The sequence below is a fragment of the Rhineura floridana genome, chromosome 7 (assembly GCF_030035675.1).
Source record: "Rhineura floridana isolate rRhiFlo1 chromosome 7, rRhiFlo1.hap2, whole genome shotgun sequence".
NCBI lineage: Eukaryota > Metazoa > Chordata > Lepidosauria > Squamata > Rhineuridae > Rhineura > Rhineura floridana.
The window spans coordinates 73,154,790-73,177,376 of NC_084486.1; the positions used below are offsets into that span (position 1 = coordinate 73,154,790).

General features: G+C 39.4%; 1 protein-coding gene across 1 annotated transcript in view; it reads left to right on the forward strand.

Moving 5' to 3' along the window:
- Nucleotides 1–22,587, forward strand: part of ABLIM1 (actin binding LIM protein 1) — a 261,923-nt gene that overhangs the window by 122,615 nt on the left and 116,721 nt on the right. Inside the window, exons 5-6 of the mRNA XM_061635919.1 lie at nucleotides 2,891–3,017; nucleotides 5,467–5,560. Of these exons, the coding sequence (XP_061491903.1) occupies nucleotides 2,891–3,017; nucleotides 5,467–5,560 (221 nt within the window). The remainder of the gene's footprint in view (nucleotides 1–2,890; nucleotides 3,018–5,466; nucleotides 5,561–22,587) is intronic.

A 22,587-nucleotide genomic window follows, 5' to 3' on the forward strand; every position in this document is an offset into this window, starting at 1 on the left:
AAACCAAGCACTTTGTTTTTCACAATTCAAAAAATGGGCTTTTACTTTGGACGTCAAGTAAAACTTGTCTCTGATCATTACTTCTTAGAAGATGAAGCTCATTTCCCTGAGGAAATTGAGTCTCTTTGTTGTATGCATGCCACTTTTAATGACAAGGGTCTTCTGTAGCTGCTGGCAAGGATTTGTTTTGCTCTTAGCAAAAAAAAAAAAAGGTTCTGAAGCATTTTTACAAATTTATTCCCTGATGCTATTTGACTGATGGGCTCTGCGTTATTGTGCATTTCAGAATATGGGATCTCATCTATAGCCTTCTTTATCAAAATAAAATATAGATAAATGATATTGTGGAGTCCCCCCCCAATTCGGTATGCACATGATAGACCAATGGATAGTTCCATTCCACAATGGTCACCTTTGAATGATCATTTCTTCTTCTTCTTCTTCTTCTTCTTCTTCTTCAGAATATATAAAACACTTCATTGCTGCACACAAAGCAAAATAAACAGACCCAGATTTTTGGAAAGCCCACCCAGCTCTGACCCTTTTCTGATATCAATGAGATCAGCACAGAGCAGGCTTTCCAAGCCTCCCCGCAACCCCTTCTTTCAAGCTGTGATTGCGAAGCTTGAAAGAGGGGTGTAGGCAGGCTTGGAAAGCGCACCCCACACTAATCCTTTCAATCTCCACATTGGAGGTTGAAAGAATCAGTATGGGGTGCAAGGGATTGTTACAGGGTTTACATATAACCTAGTGTCAGTTATATGATGTCATCATGATTGACAGGTAGATTGCCCTGCTCAATTGTCAAAGTTGATCCATTGGAGTGCTGCCAAATAAAGATCTGGCGCCTGAAGCAAAAAATGTTCCCTGCCTCTGGTTTATGGGAACTTATGGCAGACAACCAACTTCCAAGATGCTGTCACAGTTCATGAAATCAACTTAAGTTAGTTATTCCTTGACAAAATAGAAGCTTATTTTCTAAATGAGTACATTCGCTTTTTGAAAAAACACAGAGCAGCTTCATGTCTGGCCACTATGGGCAATTTTTACATTTTTGAATGATTGCTTGGGGCCAGTTGAATTGCTGCCTTTTGGATATCAAAAGAGGACATTCTGAAATCATCCTGGAGCACTTTCAAGTCTAGCCAAAATATATACAACTTAGGGCTTGTGTTTACTATGAGTCAATACCATTTGGGGATACCTGACCTCTGCTGTCTGAATATAAGGACTGTCATCCTGGATCAGACTAATGGTCTATCTTGCTCAACATTCTGTCTAGTGACCTGGCCAGCAAATCATCTGCAGAAAGCACACAAGTCAGACATGAAGGCAATTTCCATCGTACTGCTTAGATCAGGGTTTCTCCTAGTTCAGCATCCTTTCCATCAACCAGATGTTACAACAAAATTGTAGCTTAAGAATAAGCAGTATAAGGATCTACTCCAATATTCAGTGGCATAATTTCATTGATTTGGAGACTTTTTTCATGCTTTTGAAGTTGTGTAAAGCATGTTGCAAGGAAAAGGAAAAGGAAAAAAGCAGTGGTTATTGAAAATCTAATTGGGTTTGTAAAACTTGCAGCCTGGCTCTAAATCCTCCTCACATCACAATGTTCATTGTAGTACATTGATACTTCATTACAGTAGGAGGTCAAGAGATTCTAGTAGCCATATTGGCATGAGATAATGTTGTTGTAGCCTATGGTTTTCTGGGCAATTACACTCAGAAGACCCCATGAATGGTGTAAACTGCACACACATAAGGTTTGTTTTGGGGTTTTGTTTTGTTTTTTGGCTAATTGAACTAGTCCTTTCTTGTGGTGACTAAACTGGTTCCCCTTTCATTGTTCATTGAATGCTGTTTCATATCAGCTGGTGAGTGTTGATATATGGATGATGAGGAAATAGTGAGGCTGGAGTATTGAAGCATCAAAATGGATGTTTGTTTTTTCCTTTTATTTTTTGTCCTGAAGATAAAGCTGTTTGCAATATCTTTAAAATCAGAAAACAATATTCAGAACAGAACTGGATTGTAAGAAAAGCAAGTTAGAAGACTATGTGAATGGAGGCTAAAATTCTTTACTGGTTTCCAAGAAGCATCTTGCAGGACCTTATTAAAATATACTCTAAGATGCCATATGAGGGAAGGTAGATCCACTCACTCTTCCTGATACAACTTTTTCCTTTTTATTTTAAATTACAAAAAATCAGGACAAGTGTGCCCACTTCAAGTGCTGAAGTAGCATCCATGCATAATGAGCCATTCAGGGTTTTTTATCTGCCTGAAATATCTGTTGGACTTCCTTTTTCTTTTACTGTATCTTTTCTCTAGCAACACCCAAGAGAAATGGAGAATGAACCTTTGGTTCCCTGTTGGTTTTTAAAAATCAAATATTTGAGGGGTTTTTTCCTGCTATGTGTTCTGGCGACTAGCTTTTCATGACACATTTAGAAAGTTACTGCCATCTAGAGGGTTGAAATGTAAAGGGCAATGAGAGGGATGAGATAAAAAGGATTGTCAGCCCCACTCCTAGAAGGAGGAAATTGTGCCAATTAGAGTAGCTATATACAAAAATAAAATTGATCATTGCCTAGTGTTTAGGTGATGCTGGAAGAAAATTGGAAGTTGGCTTCTTTCAGAGATTTAAACTGTAAAGGCAGGGCTATATTTGCATATATTGAAAATTAAAATAATATCTGCCACATGTGGCCTGGACATTAAGCTAGATGTTTTTGAATTCTTATAGGCATCTTGTTGGGGTATGTAAAGTGTCTTATATTACTTCAAAGTGACCATGGCTGGTTTACTCTTTGAGTGGCTGGCTTGGGAGTAAATGCAGGTCAGCTGAACTCATGAACCTTATCTATGCATGCTGATTTATTTGCAGATTGTGCAGGCTGTGGGAGAGACATAAAGAATGGACAAGCATTACTAGCATTGGATAAGCAGTGGCATCTGGGATGCTTCAAATGCAAGGCCTGTGCAAAGGTCCTAACTGGAGAATATATCAGCAAGTAAGCCACTTCTCATTTATTTTCAGCTCAACCAGTTCTTTAAATAAGTGCCGGTACCAAAACTATATTACAGGATCTCTTAGCGATCTCACTGGTGAATACGCAACCAAAAATCCTACTTTTGGTTCATGTGTGGATAATTACTGCATAGAATTAGTCCTTTTGCCCAGCAGGGTTCATTCTTACCAGAGGAGCATAATGTGAACCAGATAGAAGAGGATGCATCTACTTTGGTTTTGCCCCCCTATCATTGGATGTCTGCAAATACAGAAGACATCGCAATAGATTTTGGTGACAGATCACTGCACACCTCTACCTTCTGAGTGGAACAGAGTACAAACAGATCTTCTCCATATCACTTGGAGGTGAAGGGAATGAATGTATGCCACTCATCTCTCTAGGTAGACTAAGCCATCATCCCATCGAATATCACTTCTCAGATTGTGAGAAAGGAGAGAGATATTTCACAATATAAAAGGGAGATAATTTTTTTTATAGCTGGTGGCCCTAACTGAGGTGTCAGATTAAAATAATAGCAGTCATTAATGTATCCAGCTGTGTTTGAAATCCACGAGGTTCTTTGTTCCACAAAGGCCTTTCAGGATGTTGTTATTTAAATGGCCAGATAAAATTTTTCTTCTATAATCTAGAGACTATCCTTTATTTCCGATTTGATTTATATAATTGACAGTTTTACCTGTTTGCCTTACATCTCTGTTTCCCACCATGACACTTGTCTAGTGCTGAAAAAAAAGGAGAAAAGGATTTCTCTGTATTTCACAAAACAAAGGGAAACAAAGTGATACCAAAAATAAATATAAAATAGAACTGTTTGATCAGGGCATCTCCATTTTCTTCATTGGTGAAAGGGAGATTTGTGTGAAGCCTTCCATTTTCAGTGACATGTGACCATTATGGACATCCCTGATGGTAACTAGTTATCCATATTCACCCACCATTGAAAGAAGTCATAACTTTCCCTAGTCTACATGTCACCATTTCATAAGTTTGTTATTTAAATTGTCCTGCAAAGTGGAGAAGAGGGATCTTATCATATCTGTGCACCTGATCCAAAATGTAGGGGTGGTAAGATTATTCAGATAGCTTTTGTAGTTTAGCAAATACTTGATGTCAGATCAGTTCAAACATAATCTCATTTATCTCAAGTGTTCCTAGCAAAAGCAGATGGTGTGGTGGGGTGCCGCTGTTTACCTGACCTCTGGTGAGTGGCTTTGCTGCTGCTTACCATGGGGAGGGACAAGATAAGATAGTAGCAAGGTAAGTGTAGTGCAAATGAACTGGTGGAGCTAATCCACTGCTACCACCAGTGTGTTTGTACTGCGCTGATCTTACTGCCACCTCTTCTCTCCCCCTCTACCTCTTGCTAAGCAGCAGCGATGGAGCTGACCGGAGGTCAGATGAGTGCTGCTGCCCCACCATGCCATCAGCTACTGATTCCTAGACGATAAAAAATATGGAGACATGGCTCATGGCTGCTTTGAGTTATTACATAAGCCTTTTAAGTAGAGGTTTTTCCCAGGTTGCAGCTATTTTTATTGTTTTATTGTTTGTGTGTTTGTTGCCCTGGGAACTCTTGGGAGGAAGGGCAGGATAAAAATTGAATAAATAAATTTAAAAATGATCAACTTGATTATATATACTATATTGTTATTATTTCTTTGTTTTTATTTTTCACTTCCACCACGGAGCTCAGAGTAGTATACAGGGTTTCCATTCTTTTTTTTTTGTCACAACATTCCTGTGAGGTAGGCTAGACTGAGAGATGGTCATCCAGTGAGCATTGTGGCTAAGTAGATATTTGAACCTGTATCTCTTTGGTCATAGTTCATCACTCTTTAACTGGTACACCAAACTGACTCTCAGAAATACCTTTGTGGTGAGTCATAACAATGAGGTGAGTATGCATAGGCCTGTTTCACACATAAAGTTAAGCCATTGTTTCTTTAACAAACAACAAATGAACTGCAAGTGGCCCACACATAAACAAACCATGGCTTGTTCCTCCAATGTTTAGTTTGTTTTCCAGCTGCTCTTGCATCATGCTTTTGTAGCTTGGTGAGTGCTAGGAGTGAGGTGGGCAAACAAACTATGTTTAAGGAAATCATAGTTAAAACCAAACCAAGGTTCATAAGCCAACAACAAAACAATAGACAAAGTTAAATTAAGCCACTGGGCAGGCTTTGAACATAATGCTAAACCGTAGTTTAATAAACCGTATTTTAATAATCCCTGGATTAGCATTATATGTAAGCAAAGCCATATTGGGATATATCTGACAAAATATAAGGAGCTGTCTTTAACACCATTAAATATATCATATGTTTTTTTGCAAACTAGCTACCTTGTCTTTACCCCAGCTATTCCAATGCATCAAATGTGCATGTAGCATATTGGAGAAACTGATTTATATCTTGTGGATTACTTTCAGAGATGGAGCACCTTACTGTGAAAAGGACTATCAGGTTCTTTTTGGTGTCAAATGTGAAGCATGTCACCAGTTCATCACTGGAAAAGTCCTAGAGGTAAGGGATATGCATTGCTTAGTGTAAATGTGTTTCATCTATCCGCCTTTTTTTTTTCCTTTTAAAGGATAAGAGATGAAGCACATTATTTTGTTCAATAGCAGTGGACTATGGCCAACACTTAATTCTACCTATTGTTTTATATTAAAATGATATACTTTAAATACACTTTTAACAGACAATACTCTATGGTCCTGAACAATGCTTGTTGCAAGAAGGTACCTGAAGCACAGTGGATAGTTTGGATTCAATACTAGAGGAGCAAGAGGAACATGTTGAATGTGATGAACAGCTTAGCTTTTCTCTTAAAAGCAAGGCTTTTCTCTTCCGTAAAATAAATGATATTGAATAAAAATGTCTTGAGAAGAAAACTATGATTAGCTTTGAAATAAGCCACAGACAAACAGGCATGGAGAACCTCCAGACTGTGGGCCAAATTAGGCCTTCCAGGGATCCTAATTTGGTCCTGCAACACTGTTTTTCCTCATTCATGCCCACTGTCCCACACCTGTGGTACACGTAAACCCATGGCTGCAAAGGAACAACCGGGAGCCTTGGAGTTCCTCCTCATTGTTCTTTTGCAAGCAAGGACTGTCTTTGGCATCTTCTACATTTGGTGCCAATTGCAAGCCCTGCTGGGACTAGTTCTACTTGAGAGCTTCCAACTGGAGCTTGTGATGGATCCAATCCTTGCTGAAAGTAGGACTTGCATTTTATTACTCTTGGGAGCTCCTGATCAGAGCTCTTGAGTGGAACTGATCCCTGCAAAATGCTGAATTTACCAGCCACCACTGTATATCACTCACCTTATAAGCACTATGCACATTGGTGGCACTGTAGAACTTAGCAATAGTATCAGACAAGTAGAACTCTGCAGCAGAATGCTGCAGTGTGGGATGCTTCTTTTCAGGGTTTCAGTTACTCCATTCCATTCCCCCACTCAGTTTTTCACTCTCAGTCCTCATTTGACTGGGTTTTTTTTGTTTGTTTCATATTAAATTCTTTAATTTCTTCACTGAAGTCTGTGGGCAGCTCTGTCTTGCATTCCTGAGAACCTCCTCTGTTTGAATAGGATACTTTCTGATTCCTGGACCACCTAAGAGATGGTTCTTTCTACCATATATATTTGTGTCATAGATAGATAGATAGATAGATAGATAGATAGATAGATAGATAGATAGATAGATAGATAGATAGATAGATAGATAGATAGATAGATAGATAGATAGATAGATAGATAGATAGATAGATAGAATTATTATTAGAATTAGAATTTATTACCCGCCCTTCGCCCAGAGGTCCCAGGGCAGGTTACAACAATTTGAAAACATACAGAGAAAGAGAGAGAGAGAAAGAGAGAGAGAGAGAGAGAGAGAGATGTTTACAGGACCCACACTATTCCTGTGATTGTAATTTGTTTTGAACAGTTTTTAATATTTAATTTTAAATTTTTGTAACATGGCATGGCACCTTAGGGTGAAGAGTGGGTAAGAAATCAAATAAATAAATGGTGTGTGGTGTGTGTGTGTGGTGTGTGTATGTGTGTGTGTGTTTCTCTGTCTGTTCTATTCTCCTGTTCTGCCAGTTGTTGGTTCCTCCCCCTCCTCCGGTCTCTCATCATTCTGTGCCAATGATTTATTAAGGGGCTGCTTTGTGAGTTCAGTTCCTCCTTTGTTCCCTCTCCCTTCAATTTTTTTGTATTTGTGTGTACCTTGGGATTTCCCCAAGTGTACCAGTACTTTTCACTTGTGCTTCAGTGGCACAGTTTCAGTTAGATAAGAGAACAGGAAAACTTGAATCTCTATTAGTGTGCAGATGTGAGGTTGATAGTACAAACTTGCCTGAATGCCATGGCCCATTTCCAATTCCTAAGTGTGTGATAGCCTCTAGATATCACAGTCTTTTTCTGTGAGCATCACAAATAAATGGGGTTGATTTGGCATGTGTTCCAGAATTGCTCAGTATTACAGTTTTTTAGAGAAATGCAAACAACTTACTTTGCAAACTATTAAACCTAAAAACAAGAAGCACCCAGACCTGGCTATGTACAAGTGTGGGCTTTACTTCTCTGTATTAGAAATACTGTTAAGTAAGTGTCTTAATGGTTATTTGATCCTACAAATGAGTAACAATTATATGCCACTAGAACATAGTAATCAACAAAAAAATCAAAGCAGCTGCCAGTTAGGTTTCATTTCCTAGAGCTCAAAACGTTGGAAAATTCAACATCTTCAGCATGTTCTTACTATCTCTTATGCAGCTTTTCATAAAAGCAGATGTTTGAATGCTTTGGAGCAATGAACTAGCTGCTTGCTATAACATTTTATTTTATTTTAGCTTGCTTTGTCAACTTTTAAAAATCTTTGTGTAGTTTTCTATAAGTTTTGATAACCAGTACTGTCATAGCAGAAATACACCAGGAGGCAACACCAGTCTCCAGAAAGAAACTCTGGGTTTTTATAAAGATTAAGTTTGTGTATGTAGCATGTTTTTTTCCCTTCACCTTCCTTATTTATTGAATTAGATTGTGATTCAGTACTGCCAGTGAATTGTAAGACTAATTGTGTCTGTGGCAAATGAGTCAAATGAGATGGAGACATTGGTCTGGTTCATGTGACATGGCAAGCTAAACCATGTGTGAAAAACTGGAAAGAAGCCTGCAGTCTCTTTCATCCTCCTAGGTCCTTTTTGTTGTCATGTTGTGCTAACCCAAGGTTTGACTTACGGTGTTGTTGGAAATGGGATTCGTGGTTAATCCCTCTACTTGTTAACCATGAGCTGTAGCCAAGGTTTGTTCTTGGCTACTAGTGGTGGTTAATGAGGACAGAGCTTAGCCATACCATAGGTCGTGTTTTGGATGATATACTAAGCCAAACCTTATGTCATTAAAGCAAGAAAGAACAGGTGTTGTCTACAAATTGTCTACAAGATTGCATTATTATAGAGGTATCTCTAAAGTCAATGTTGAAGGGCACATTAATTGGACACTGATGGAATCCTGAAGCTATAAGTTGCATGTTCTTGTTAAGGACAAACAAAGGGCACAATTTTTTACAGCTGTCATCTTGGTGACTTTGTCACCATCATTGCATCCAGTTAAACAAATACAGAGGAGGAGAAAAACAATCTATTTGAAAAGCTGTATCAGATCTTTGTGTGTGTGTGTGTATGTTTCTTTTTGTTTGTTTGTTTTGTCCTTTGGCTTATATGATTTTTTGGAGGGAGGTTGGAGAATGAGGAAGAGCTCAGGGTGTACTACTTTATTGAAAGAGTTATTTGCCTTGATACATTGTAGAATCTTTTGACTGGGAACCTCTAACAATACATAGTGATAGAACTGCAGATTTCCTCTATGTGACTGACAAAGAGTTGTAAGAGACACCTTGTAAGAGACAGCAAAGGTGAGAGGAGGCCTACATCATGAGAGCAGCTTCCGTTTAGGTCCAGTCCCCTGAGCTATTTATATTTACTGTAATGTCTGCTATTTAAGGATGCAGACCTTTTGCAATGCTCTATAGACTAAAGGAAGAGTATAGCACACTTACAATCCCAGTGAGGGGACCAAATGGAGCTGCAGATTAGAGATTTCAGATAAGAACATTAGAAGATCCCTGTTGGATCAGGCCAAAGGCCATCTAGTCCAGCATTCTATTCAACCAGATGCCCATGGGAAGCCCGCAAACAGAACCTGAGTGCAACAATGCACTCCCTACCTATGATTCCCAGAGACTGGTATTCATAGGAATACTGCCTCCAACAGTGGACATGAGATAGTTCAGGGTTAAAAAGCAAACCTGAAGAGGAGCAGATTAACACATTGATTTATATATTCTGCTGTCACTCAAGCTGGTGAGGAAGATCTAAAGAAATATAATAAAGTGATAGAAAGTTCTGAAAAGCATTTCATTGTGAGGTGCAATCTGATTTATGAATAGGCAAAAATGAACTTGTGCAAAAATAAAATGAACCTATGGATGATTTTATTAACCCTCTACATTCCTTTGCCAAGCAGTGTGAATATGGCACCCTTCACGATAAGGTGATCAGAGCAGAAGCAGCTGATCAGGATCCATTCCTATGTCCAAGCAGTCATATAGTGGCTAATGGAGTTTGATCTGTGTAGTGATCTATTTTGGTGTTTGAAATATCACACGGTATTTCAAACTTTCACTACACTACCACTTTCTTTTTTTTTAAGTGAGTTTGCGGTGACAAGACATGAAAATACTAGGGTCTGTCAAGCTTCAGGGGTCTCCTCGAGGGTTTTCATCTCATTGCAAAGAGAGAAGCCCTTTTACCAAAACACCTACCTATGAGAGAGGGGTTCAAGGTGTAGTGTAGTGTCAACAAACCAAGGTCTAGCACAGAGAATCAGCCCAGGTCCAAAATGTGATCCAGAAGCAAGGTCAGGAAACAGTATCCCAAGTCAGTATCACAGGAAATTCAGCAACAAGGGGAAACCAGAGTCAGGATCAAGGATCCATAGAACAAGGAGACGGAGAGTGGTGGTGTTTCCAGCAACTAGAAGAAGGAAGACCTTATATACTGTGGCCTCCTAGATCACACCCTCGGCTGCTCATAGTAAAGGAGTGCCAGGGCTTGCTTACTCAGGAGCTGTGTGATGACAGGTCTGTAGACACATACTGTGTTGTCACTCTTCACCTGGTCCTTTTGATGCTGGTGTTCTTGGGGACTGAGGGGTAGCTCTACCTCTGACAGCTGCAAGGGTTCTTTAGCAGGTCTTCCATCAGACAGCCCTCAAGGGTTCCTCAGCACTGGTCTTTGACCTGTGAGGGTCTGGTTCATCCTTCACAGACTGTCTGGCACAAGATCAGGGCTAGGCATAACAGGTGCTTTGTGATGCCAAGTCTTAGGAGAATGGCTCACCTTGCAAAGCAGTATCCACTCAGTTGAATTGCCATAGCCACCACATGGCTGCTTGCTTGAGTGAGTCCTAAAGAAAGACTTCGAAAAATGCACCTTGTTCCTTGATGGAACATCCAGTAAAATTAAAAGTACCTCAAATTGGTTCTTCTCAAGCAAGTGGATTTAGGTGGACAGATGGAACATGAAATGGCAGAACAAGGGCTGATACAAAGATGTAATTCTGTGAATAAATATTAAGAATACTTTATGATGCTATTCTTTTAGTCTTTAAGCTGCTACAAAGACCTGGCCTGTTCATTTTTAAACAAACAACCACAGTTTCATGACTCTAAACTTAGATTTTATTCATCACTAAATTACTTGCCTAGATCCACCTAGAGGGGGCTTGTGTCACTTGTTATGGGTTTGGGAAATATATTTTACAGCAAATATCATCATGGATTCACATCTGTCTATCATTCCTGCTAAAATTTGATTAATTAGAACTGGGTTTATAAAAAAAAATTGAAATGAAAGTGTAATGGAACTGTAGCAGCCAAGACTGAAATTACAATTAACCCAACCCAATTACTAGCTCAGTTAAATTTCAGATTTAGTAATGAAACTGAGCTGAATATTTGTTAGTGAAGTTTGCATATATCAAGTACTTAAAAAAAAAAAAAAGCTCAACCTGGCATAAAAATTTCTCTCTCTTGTAGGTAGATTCACAAATCTAGTTTTCAAACCATCCAAATGATATGTACAGGAATATGTTGATTAGATAATTGCTGTTAAATGACCTGACAACATAAAATTATGCTACAGTTTTCCAGAAAGCTAATAAAGAGAATTGGATCAAGGACGGTTTTTTTTAAAGTAGGCCAGTTGTGAATATAAATATTCTTGAATGAGAACTGGTAAAGATCTATGCTGCAATCCTGTATACACTCACCACAAAGTAAATTCCATTAAAGACAATGAGGCTTATTTCTGAGTAGACATTTATAGGACTACACTATCAGCTTAGTATTTACCAGATATTTAGTAAATAATGTACAGTTTTTGGATGTCCCCAAACCTTTTTGAAAAGCATTGGTCTGCAGATTTGCTTGATTCTAGAAAGATCCCCAAGGTGCTAACTTTAGCATTTAGCTCTAAGAGAACAAAGCTGTGAGCAATTCTGTTGAATTTACTACACACAGATACAAACAAATGGTGTTGCCCTCACCTGGACCAATGTCGCCTCCCCCTGTCTTTCCCCCCACAATGGACTAGTCCATTGGTTCATAGCTTGAACAAAAAAGGCTGAACCAGCCTTTCTTTTTCTGCACTGTGCAGTGATTGGAGAACAGTAGGGTTGTGATTTGGAATGAAGAGAGGGCTGTCTTTTGGATTAGAAATATTAGCAAAGGTTATGATAGCCAGATCAGTGAGAATATTCTGTGGGAGGTTTTATGTGTGTGTGTCTGCAAGACATTTCTCGCAGTCCTTTTGAGGAAAGTGGAATGAGCAGCTCACTGGATGAAAAAGTTTTAGAAAGCACAGCAAAGAAGCCTCAGTAGAAGGTAAATGCCTCTATGTGAGAAATAGGTGTGGAATATGCACCTCCGAATTAATGATTCCAGACGAAGAGAGCACAATACTTTAAGTATGGGGAAAGGGTAAAATGGGGTGACTAATCCAGCTTCTTTCTCCACATGCCAAGTAGACTGCATGAACAGAATATGCTGCATTGAATTTTACTTTTCTATCAAACTGTTCTTAACATGTGCTGTGCTTTTGTGGTGTTCTTTTGAATATATTTTGCATGGGAAAATGTTTCACATATTACTTCAGAATTGAGTTTAGTGACTATGAAATGAAGAAGTGAAAACTGACTATCATTTATGGGTAGGCCACACTGGTGAAACATTTCAGGGGGACCGAGAAGCTGTTTCTTTGGGATGGATGGAATGGTATAATTCTAAAGGCTGCTGGATTTTTTAAAAATGTATGCTTAATCATTATTCTGGAGGAGAGACCTTGGAAATTATATCTGACTTACCACATCTATGTTGAAATTCTCACATCTCAGAATAAATCTATATGTATATAAATTACTGTAGGACAATTCACTATTTTAGGGCTCATTTACATTTTTCTTGCATTGCCAGTGCATTTGTATTTTTACTGTATTTTGTCATACTTTGTTGTTGGCCTCCTTGAACATTTAAGAAAGGCAGGATATAACTATTTTAAAATAATCAAACACAGTAGTAATGATCTCCCTAGACACCTTTTGGTTCTACCCACTATCCACACATTCAGTTGGTTGTAGTTTTTGGCAAATGTGCATAATTCAAGCCTGTTACAGCCTGTGAGGAACAGGCTGCATGTATTTCTTCCTTCAGGAGAAAGGGCGAGATATACATTCAAATAATAATAATAATAATTTAAAGTGCAGAAACATATCAGTCTTACACTTGTAAAAAATAAAAAGCAGCATGTGACATTGGCAGTGTACTAGCAATATTGTGTTGCTCACAGCTGCTTTGGGGACAGCACATAGCCTTTTTTTCCTAACAATGTTATTGAGAGGTGATAATAGCAAATGTAAAGAGATGGCAGGGGAAAATAAATTACAAAGAAAAAGCTATTGATCAAGGAATATATATTTTGTGAAACAATTTGGATATCGTTATTGCCCTGGCGAAGCTGTTGACACTTGGAAGGCATTTAGAAAAAATCAAACTCATTTGCATGAGCTTTACTGTCAAATACTTGATTGAAATGGACTGCCTTCAAGTCGATTCCGACTTATGGCGACCCTATGAATAGGGTTTTCATGGTTAAGCAGTGTTCAGAGGGGGGTTACCATTGCCTTCCTCTGAGGCTGAGAGGCAGTGACTGGCCCAAGGTCATTCAGTGAGCTTCATGGCTGTGTTTCGAACCCTGATTTCCCAGGTCGAAGTCCAACACTCTAACCACTACAACACACTGGCTCTCCTGTCTGAAAATATTGGCTAGATTTCTTACTGCTTTGTCTTGGGATTTACCTGTTAAGTTTCAATGACCAGGTGTCTCTCACATATGGCTTTTGTTCATATCCAAAGTGATTTTAGTGCAGGGTGTTTGAGGCTGAAGGGTAGACTAAAGCATCCTACCCTCCCAGGTTGGCAGACCCATCCTTGCTCATGGGACATGTACATATCTATTTTATTCATTACCAACTTCAGCCAAGTAGGTTCATGAGACTTTAATGCTTTGGAAGCCTGCAAAATCTCTTTGGTGAGACATTATTATGAGATGAGATAAATTAGCATGTATGCTACAGACAGTGCTGGCTCTAAGAGTATGCTGAATTCTGTTATTTGTCTTCAGCCTTGGAAGTGTGAAAGTGGTGTGAGAGAAACAGCATTGCTCAGGGTATGCAGATTCATTTATTTTTTTCCCCTCCCCATTGCCACACAGCTGTTGTCTTTGAACAAACAGGTTGCTGATTTATTTTAAATGCTTTGACAGGAAATCTGGCGTGTGTTTCCAGATGAGAAACAGCATCTTGAAAGGGACAGTGCAGACAATGTGCAAGAAGACTCCTTAAAAAAAAAAAGACAATGCGGTGTAGTGCACCTTGCAACGTATTGCTCTTTCTCTCATCCCATTTTGGCATGCAGAAAATCTGACCTTGGAACTTGACACTCATGTCTTTGCAGAGTTCAGAGCAGATGCACATTTGTCCTTGTAACAAAATGCTACCAAGGGCTGGTCCCCCCCCCCCATCCTTAAGGAAGGAAGAAATGAATGCAGCCAAATCCAGTTCCCAGAAATCAGGAATCTTGTGCCGATGGATACTATTTTCTTACTTTCTGTTGCCTTCTTCACCTTTCATCTTACTTGCCTTCCTAGAAAGAATCACATTTCTTGCTACTTCCCTCTTATATCTAGTGAGATTTAAGAAATTCCACTCTCCCACAGTCCTCTGAAATGCTAAGGATTCTGAAGAGTTTTAGGATGGAAAGTCAGCTCAGTCTGGTAGTTAGCACTTGAAAACAATTCTGTACTTGTGTGTACTGGTTGATACAGGGGACTGACTGGGGCTGGGTCTCATGCCTAAGGGAGCTTTAATGCAGGAGCTGTCTCTGTTTAGTCTTGCCTTTTAAATGTGCGGTCACTGTGTTTGTTTCCTGATTAGTCTTGTTTCTCTGTGTTTCTCTTTGGGAGCATTAAACTAGACGTGCCTATTAGTAAAAAGGAGAAGGCAGACTGCTTTCATCATCTTTCCTTTGCTAAATAATACCACAATAAGTTTTGATGGACTGTCTGTGCAGGTGTTGTCTCAGAGGTACTGTAATAATACAGATATGCAGTGCAGGCCTTGTTGAGACAAACATGGCATTACTTATTTATTAAATTTCTATCCTGCCCTTCCTCCCAAGGGAGTCTAGTCTATTGACTCTTCTCCCAGAGATTTGTAAACATCTTGTGCTAGAAAATGTTCATACACTGTCAAGATGCAAAGATCTAACAAGGTAATCAAGGCTTTAGAAGGGACTGAAATGCTGATCTGTTCTATGCCTTTTGTGAAAGACAAGAACATCTTGTTACCATTGCCTACACAACGTAAACATGTACATGCACATAACACATACACATAGGTGGACTTGCCTGTGTGATTGAACTGTGCCACAGTTTACAGAGCTAATTGATCCAGACTACCCAAGAATCAAACAGAACAGTGGGATCCCCCAAAGATCTGGTGACAGTTAACTCATTTGTAAAATTTCATGAAGTCCTCACTGGGCTATTTTGAGGTGTAAGGCTTGTTGGGGAGATGTTGGGCATAGTGGGCTACATTAAAATCTTAGATTTCTCCATTGATTTTGGACAGTTCTCACTTCCATCTCTGGCAACATTTAAAAATATTTTTTCATTGCGAACCAGGAAATGACCTACTCCTAATCCAGACAATGAGATATACCCTCTATACATTTTACATTTGTGTCTCTTCCTTTAGCCGCTTTTTTCATGATATTCCATCCCCTATCCCCGGGTTTTCTATTTCCCCTCCTCTCAGCAGTCAGAATTTCATGACCAGTGAGTGCACTCAGTCTTTATTGGAGTGCTTTGGGTGCTTTCCCCTTCTTAAGGTTTGTTGCATGTGAGTGCTCCATAACTACATAAGCAAAGTCACATTACCTCGAAGAATGGAATTAGTGTGTGTGTGTGTGTGTGTGTTTAGATGATCATTACAAACAAAAAAGACAAAATTAAGTAACATTATTATTATTATTTGTTTGTTTGTTTGTTTGTTTATTTAATTTCATTTATATCCCACCCTTCCTCCCAGCAGGAGCCCAGGGTGGCAAACAAAGCACTGAAAACACTTTAAAATATAAAAACATATTAAAATACACTAAAACAAAACAGCGTTAAAACATTTTTTTAAAAAACATTAAAACAACGAATGTAATTCTAGTCACAAGGTCTTAACATCTGACTTAAAAGAGGCAATCTCCTGGATCTGTCAAACAGTGCTGGAAAGCTGGTTCTGAAGCTTAGGGGCCACCACCGAAAGATTCATTCGATGATGGCCATCAGCCTAACAGATGATGTAATTGCCAGTAGTTTCTTATCCCCAGATCTTGGTGGTTATAAAGGTTGGTATGGAAGAAGGCGCCATCTCAATTACCCTGGATTCTTGATACAGATATCATGATGCACAAACTGGTCTCATTGTTAGCTGTGGAACAAGGGATTTCTATTCTGTTCCATAACTTATAGGGCAATTTTAATGAGGGGCCAAGGAGGTGTAGAACTGCAGATCTACTGCTACATCCAAAGTCCTGCTGACTTACGTTGGCCAAGACAGAAGCAGTATGTGGGTGATTTTTCCACAACTTCTGCTACATCAGCTCTAGTCTTGTGTAGTCTTTGGGCTATCTGCACTGGATCCGAAACCACCAGCACCTTGCCCACAAATGCCCCATTTCAGGGCTTTCTACATCCTACCAGTGGTGGGAGAAGTGCCCCAATGGGAACTTACTGCCCGCCTGGGCATAGCTTGGGGTCTCTGCTGCAGCAGAGCCCTATCAGTGCTTGCTTTTAGATCAGGGGTTGCCAGCCATGTGGGGCCAGTGGGCATATCTGGAATGCTAAGAAAGTGCTATGGGTGCCAGTCACAAAATGGCTCCTGTGGGAGTCTGGCATAACATAAGAGAGCTGCAAAAGCTGAACAAGATAGAAACACAAAATGGTTGGACATCCCCTCCCTCCGGAAAAAAGGCACCTACATCACCTGCTATGCTATGCTCACTCACAGAGAGAAGCTCATTGTACTTCTATTCAGAACAGTAGGGAGGGTGTCCTGTCCTGGCATCCAATGAAATGTGGGCACATTTAATATATAGGAGAGACAAACAGAAACTGAGCAGAAAGTCTCTTCTGCTTTGTGGGTTTTTGAGGATATATTTACTGAGTCTTTTTGTGGATGCCACTGGACATATTGGCAGGCACACTGGTGTCCATTGATGCCATGTTGGTGACTCTTGATTATGATTGTGCTTTGGAGAGCCATCGACATGGAGAGAGAGGTTAGGATTACACTCATACAGTGGGAAAAGCCTGTTTATAATGAGGGAATAATGAGGGAAATAAAATTATCTAGATTAGATTCTCTGTAGAAACATTAGCAACACAAGAAAGAAGCAAAGTAAGAACAATACCAACAAACATACAAAAATATAATTCCCCATCCTTGGAGATGGCAGGTGTTGCCACCACTCACTATATGCTCAGAGGCACATGTTACCAAATTCTTCCAAGCTACAGAGGAAGTAGATTGGACTGTGAAAGACCAACCCAAATGATGTTTGCATTTTGACAAATGTGTAGGGCAGTACAATATCTCAGAGAGGAGGTCAGGTCTCCTGCTCCCATGGTGCATTCACAATAGCTGCCCAATTTCTCTGCTTTTTAAAGTTTGATAGAAATATCTGTGGGCTATAGGTATGTTCTTAAACCACAAGGTTTTTTTGCCTATTAGTGAATATTAATAGTGTTTTCTGTGCAGGCACACAGTGGACATGCTGAAAATCCATTAGCCATGTAAAATGTTTTGTTGTCCTGAGATTGCATCTGAGTAATATATTTCTTAACAGAATAAAATAAAGCCAGCCAAAGGATGTAAGCTAGGAAGAACAATGCTTTTAAAACAAAATATTTGTACAGATGAATTATGCAAGTTGCAGTTGAGAAGAAAATTGTACTTGTGATATCTTTGTTCTGTCATTATATTACAGCAGTCATTTTCAAGTGAGGCAGGGTAACCAACAGTAAACGTTAACTGTCTATTTGTGGTGAAAAAGCATGGGTTGGCACATAAATATTTTGGAATGACATAAGAAATGGTGTACCTTCATAACTCAGATGCTTAGATACTCTGCAATCAATGTTAGTTCAGTCATGTTGAAGGGACTATTGGCTTAGTTGTGTTTTTCTAGTGGACTATTTTGCAAACCAGAAGAAATTAGTAAGAGAAGGTACGTCTCTAAGGTTAATCAAGGGACTTCCTTTAGTAAATATGCAGTTGGTGGGGATGGCAATAAATCAGTGTTAGATGCCATTATTCTATGAATGTCTGTGTTTTTATACAAGAGACCATGTGTCATTATTTTCCTGCTCTTAAATCTACAGTTGTTCTGTTGTAATACCAAAAACTTTGCTTCTGTGTATTTGCCATGTGTAAATTAGCTGACGATAGTTCTGTACTTTGAGGCATTTCTGTTATTGAGGTTAATGTGATGTGAATACTGGGAATATTGTTTTGAATGTGTATTTCATAGACATTAGTAAGGGATACCTTCTTTATATTACTTCTGTAATATTATAATGTATTGATGCCAGGATGGTGAAAGCTATTTCCAGAATACTATCTATTCTTGATTATCAGCTATTGTTGTTCATAAGCAACAGCGAATATTTAACAATAAATGCTGAAAACAGCTGGGGGGAAAATGAAAAATAACTACTGAAACAGTCTTATACCAGGTCAGACTATTTGTCTGTATATCCGAGAATTGTCTAGTTTGTTCTGCAGTGGCCCTCAGGCAGAGAGGTCTTTGCTATTACTTGCTATCTGATCCTTTTAATTAAAGATGCCAAGGACTGATACAGGAACCACCTTCCATGTGCCATGGATGTATTCTACTAGTGAGCCATGATCCTTCCCATGCCACTTCTACATTTTCTGAATGTCCCCTGTTCCCCTCTCACTTCTCCATCTCCTCTTTCTTTACCCAGTCATTGAATGGATCTTGCTACAATAAATAGTGTGTGATGTGGTACATGTAGTTGTTGACCTGGTGTGTCTCAGATTTCATCTTTAGTATGTACGTGTGTTCATTATTGGGATTAAGGGTTGTAGAACATGTCTACCCATTCCCTGTGAGGATTTTAGAAAATATCTGTGGTAATGTTGCTATTCGTGTACTATACACCAGCAGCTTCACTATGGAATCACCAGGAAATAAAAACAACACTGTAGCCCCCATTTACATGTTTTGTTTTAGAGTTAAATTCCCTGTGGCATCCACTAATTTATACAGAATTATCTGCAAACGTGTGATGTGTTAGAACTGAAATGTCAGCTGGTGTGTCCCTGAAATGAAACTAAAAAAGAAATATTGACAGCAAACATTAGTGGTGTTTGTTTATAATGCTAAGCCAAGCTGAGTATTTTACTTTAATCATAGTGTGCACGAGCTGTATGCTGGTGCACTCAAGTCAAGGAATCCCACTTTGCTCCACCTTTAGTCAGCAACAAACTACAGAATGGCTGGTGTAGTGCTACATCTGAACTTGTATTCATGGTTTGTTTCTCTCAAACCTTGGCTTTGCATTGTGGTTTATTTGGAGAGAAACAAGCCATGAGCACCGGTTTGAGTGTAATGCTAAGGCTGTGTGCACACTAGTCTCTTCAAAAGCAGCCACAATGGTTTTTCTGGCTGCGTTTTGATGTGACACTCCCCTCTGCTGGCTACACCTTGTTTTTCTACTGACTTCAGACCTTTTAGTACCACCCACAGCAAAGGGTTGCGCCAATCACTGTCTCTACCTGAACCAGCAGCAAAGTGCTTCCATTGGCTATACCTGGAAGACACAGGGGTTGATCTACCCAGCGCTGTGGAGTCAGTACGCCAAACCTTCGACTCCGACTCCTCTGTTCTTCTACTGTCCGACTCCGACTCCAACTCCTTCATAAATGGCAAATGTATATTAACTAGTAATAACAAATTTATTGTAGTAAAATGGTAGCACAAGGCATTTCATCACCACCAAGTGAATCATCAGGCTAGATTGGTAGAACATAAAATATATTTAATTGATTAAAATTTCTAAACAAGAAAACTTCCCTAAATTCCTATGAACGTTTTTATTTTGAAGTCAGAGATGGTACATTTCTACTGACTCCACCTGAAATTGCTTCCAACTCCAACTCCACAGCCCTGGATCTACCAATCAGTTGCGAAACCTTTCTGAACCTTGATTTAAAAAAAATGCACTGGAGCTGATCTGATGAGGTTTTAAGAATAAAAAGGGGCAGAGTTTGACTAGCGTTGAGCGGTCCCGTTATGAGAAAAGAGGGATAGAGACATACTGGAACTGGCACAATAAGTAAGTCTGTTTCTGCCCTAAGACTTCCACTCCATGGTTTCTTTTTCCACTGTAGAAAGTGTAGAGCAAAGTGGCAGTGCTTAAGGTGGTAAAAACAAACCACACACCTTGGCTTTGCATTACTGCTTCCAAGAATGGGGGCCCTTGGGATGTTTTGTCTTCCAAGCACTATCCACCATATCCTAGTATCTTTTCCAGCTGGCATTTGGGTGATGCCTTTGTGCTTATGTTATCAGTGGGAGGGGTGGAAGATGATATATCATCCCCCCGAATGTAATGTTTAGCCAATGATAGCAGGCTAAGGAAAACCATGAGAATAAGGCATCACCATAAAGTAAGAATTCCGAAGTTAGTAGATGTAATGTTTGAAAGCATCAGATGAATTTCATATGGAGGGAAATTACCTATAGCTTTTGGGAATTTTTGAAATAAAGCCATGCTTTAAATATTAGGCTGCTGTCCTGTGTAAGGTGTTCCATTAAAATTCCAAGGGTCATAAATTACCCAAACAACTCAAATACAGGCTGTTTTTAATTGTGTTTGGTCATAAGAGAGCATTTAATACCAGGGCAACATATACAGAAATGGGGTACTGTTAAGTATTTGACTAGATCTGGTTGTTGGAGTGGAGTGGCATGATCCATTGTTATGTGAAAGGGAACCGCTTTTGCATTGTGGGAGGAACACAGTGGTAGCCCATAGCTTTATTTTACATTAAAAATAATTCTTTGTCAACTGATATGAAAGAGTTATTGGAACAAAAGGGCTGAACCCAGCTGTTAAACTGTAATACTCTAAAAATGCGCCCTTTGGCCAAGAGAAAATGTCTGTTCATAATTAGCCTTCCTTCTGCCAGATCCATCGACAGTGAAGAAATCCTGGTAGATGCCTGATAATGTGTATTTCTGCCTCCCAATGGCTGTTCTTTTGGAAAGGAACAGAAAAATGAGGTCAAAAGTACTTTCACTTACACAGAGGGAAAACATCCATTTAATCATGGTACAGTTCCAAGAGTTCATGCAGCCTACAAGTTTGGTGAAGAAAGGGAGGGCAGACAAAAAGAAGCAGCACAGTTGTGAGTGGACCTACATGTTTATGTATGTTAGACTGCAATACTGTGGACATTTACTTGGAAATTAGCCCAACTGGATATAATGCGGTGTTTCAGAGTAGACTGGTGTAGGATTGCTCTGTTGGTCTTCAAGCTGGGCCTGCACACTTTGAGTCCAACCTAGAGAAGTTAAGACTATGACCTGGTTCACAGGAAGGAGACCATGGCTGCGTTGTTCTTCTTGCAAGCTGTAAACAAAGAACAAAACGTGGTTGCAGCTTGTGATTAGTCTGGAGAGAGCAACATGGTCAACCAAGCTATGGCTTAGCTCAATGTGGTACAGCAGCAAAATGACTGGGGAGGAGTGGGCACCTGCACATTTGCATGAAGCCATGGTTTGGCGTAGTGCAACATGCAAACCAGGCCTATAATTGAAATTTTGCGTGTTGTAATTGTGCCAATTGTTTTTAGTAGGTTTATTTTTTTCCTGTAAGTTATTTATTTTATATCCCCGGTACTCATAATCAAGCACTTCATCTCATGCAAGGAGGCTTGCTGTGTGAAGCAGACAAAAAAAAAAACACCCAGCTCGCTTGGCGACTTTGAATCCAAAGGGAAAATGTAGTTGCTTTTGTTCACAGTGACACAAAGAAGAACATGAGGAGGGGTGCTAAATAACTGGGAACTGCTTCAGGGAATCATAATGTCCCACTTTTAAATACCTGTCTACCTCCTGCCTCCTTTTGGCTACCTTGCACAATAGTGCAACTGGCCCTACAGCTGCATGTGCTCCATCTCTCTCCCTAACCCATGTACACAGCCTTTTCACAGCTCACCCACAACATGAAGAGAGGGAAATGGAATGTATATGGGAAACAATGCCAGCCAGTGCTGAAGGATGTTGTATGTGTTTATGTAGATGAGTCTGAGTATACCTATGCTGGCGCTACATCAACAATCACTTATTTTAATTCACATATTATATTCCTTGGTGATTTTTATTTGTATGATGAAGAGCAAAAGGTTTGTTTACAGTGCTGACCTATTGGATGCTCACATTTATTTAATGTGCATCTCATAATTGGAGTTTAATCTGCTTTACCACACAAATGTGTGGTAATACTGCATTGCAAACAGAACTTAGATATTTCCGTTTTTGACAGGAAATTCTACAGTGCAACATTTTGATCAGAAAAGAGCCTTAATTTTAAAGAATTCCAAATGGCTAGCCAGATCCATTTCTGAACAACTTTGATGATGCTTTTCAGGAGCCTTGGATCTATTTCTCCAATGACTTTCTAAAATCATGTTATTACTTTTTTCAAATGAAAATCTGAAGCTGAGAGAGTTTTTTTATGAGTTATAAGCATCTCTGATTTTAGGTTAACTAGCTTGTTAAATAAAGACAAGCCTCTACAGAAAATCAGACAATGAAAGGTTCAGGGGAATTAATTTCTAG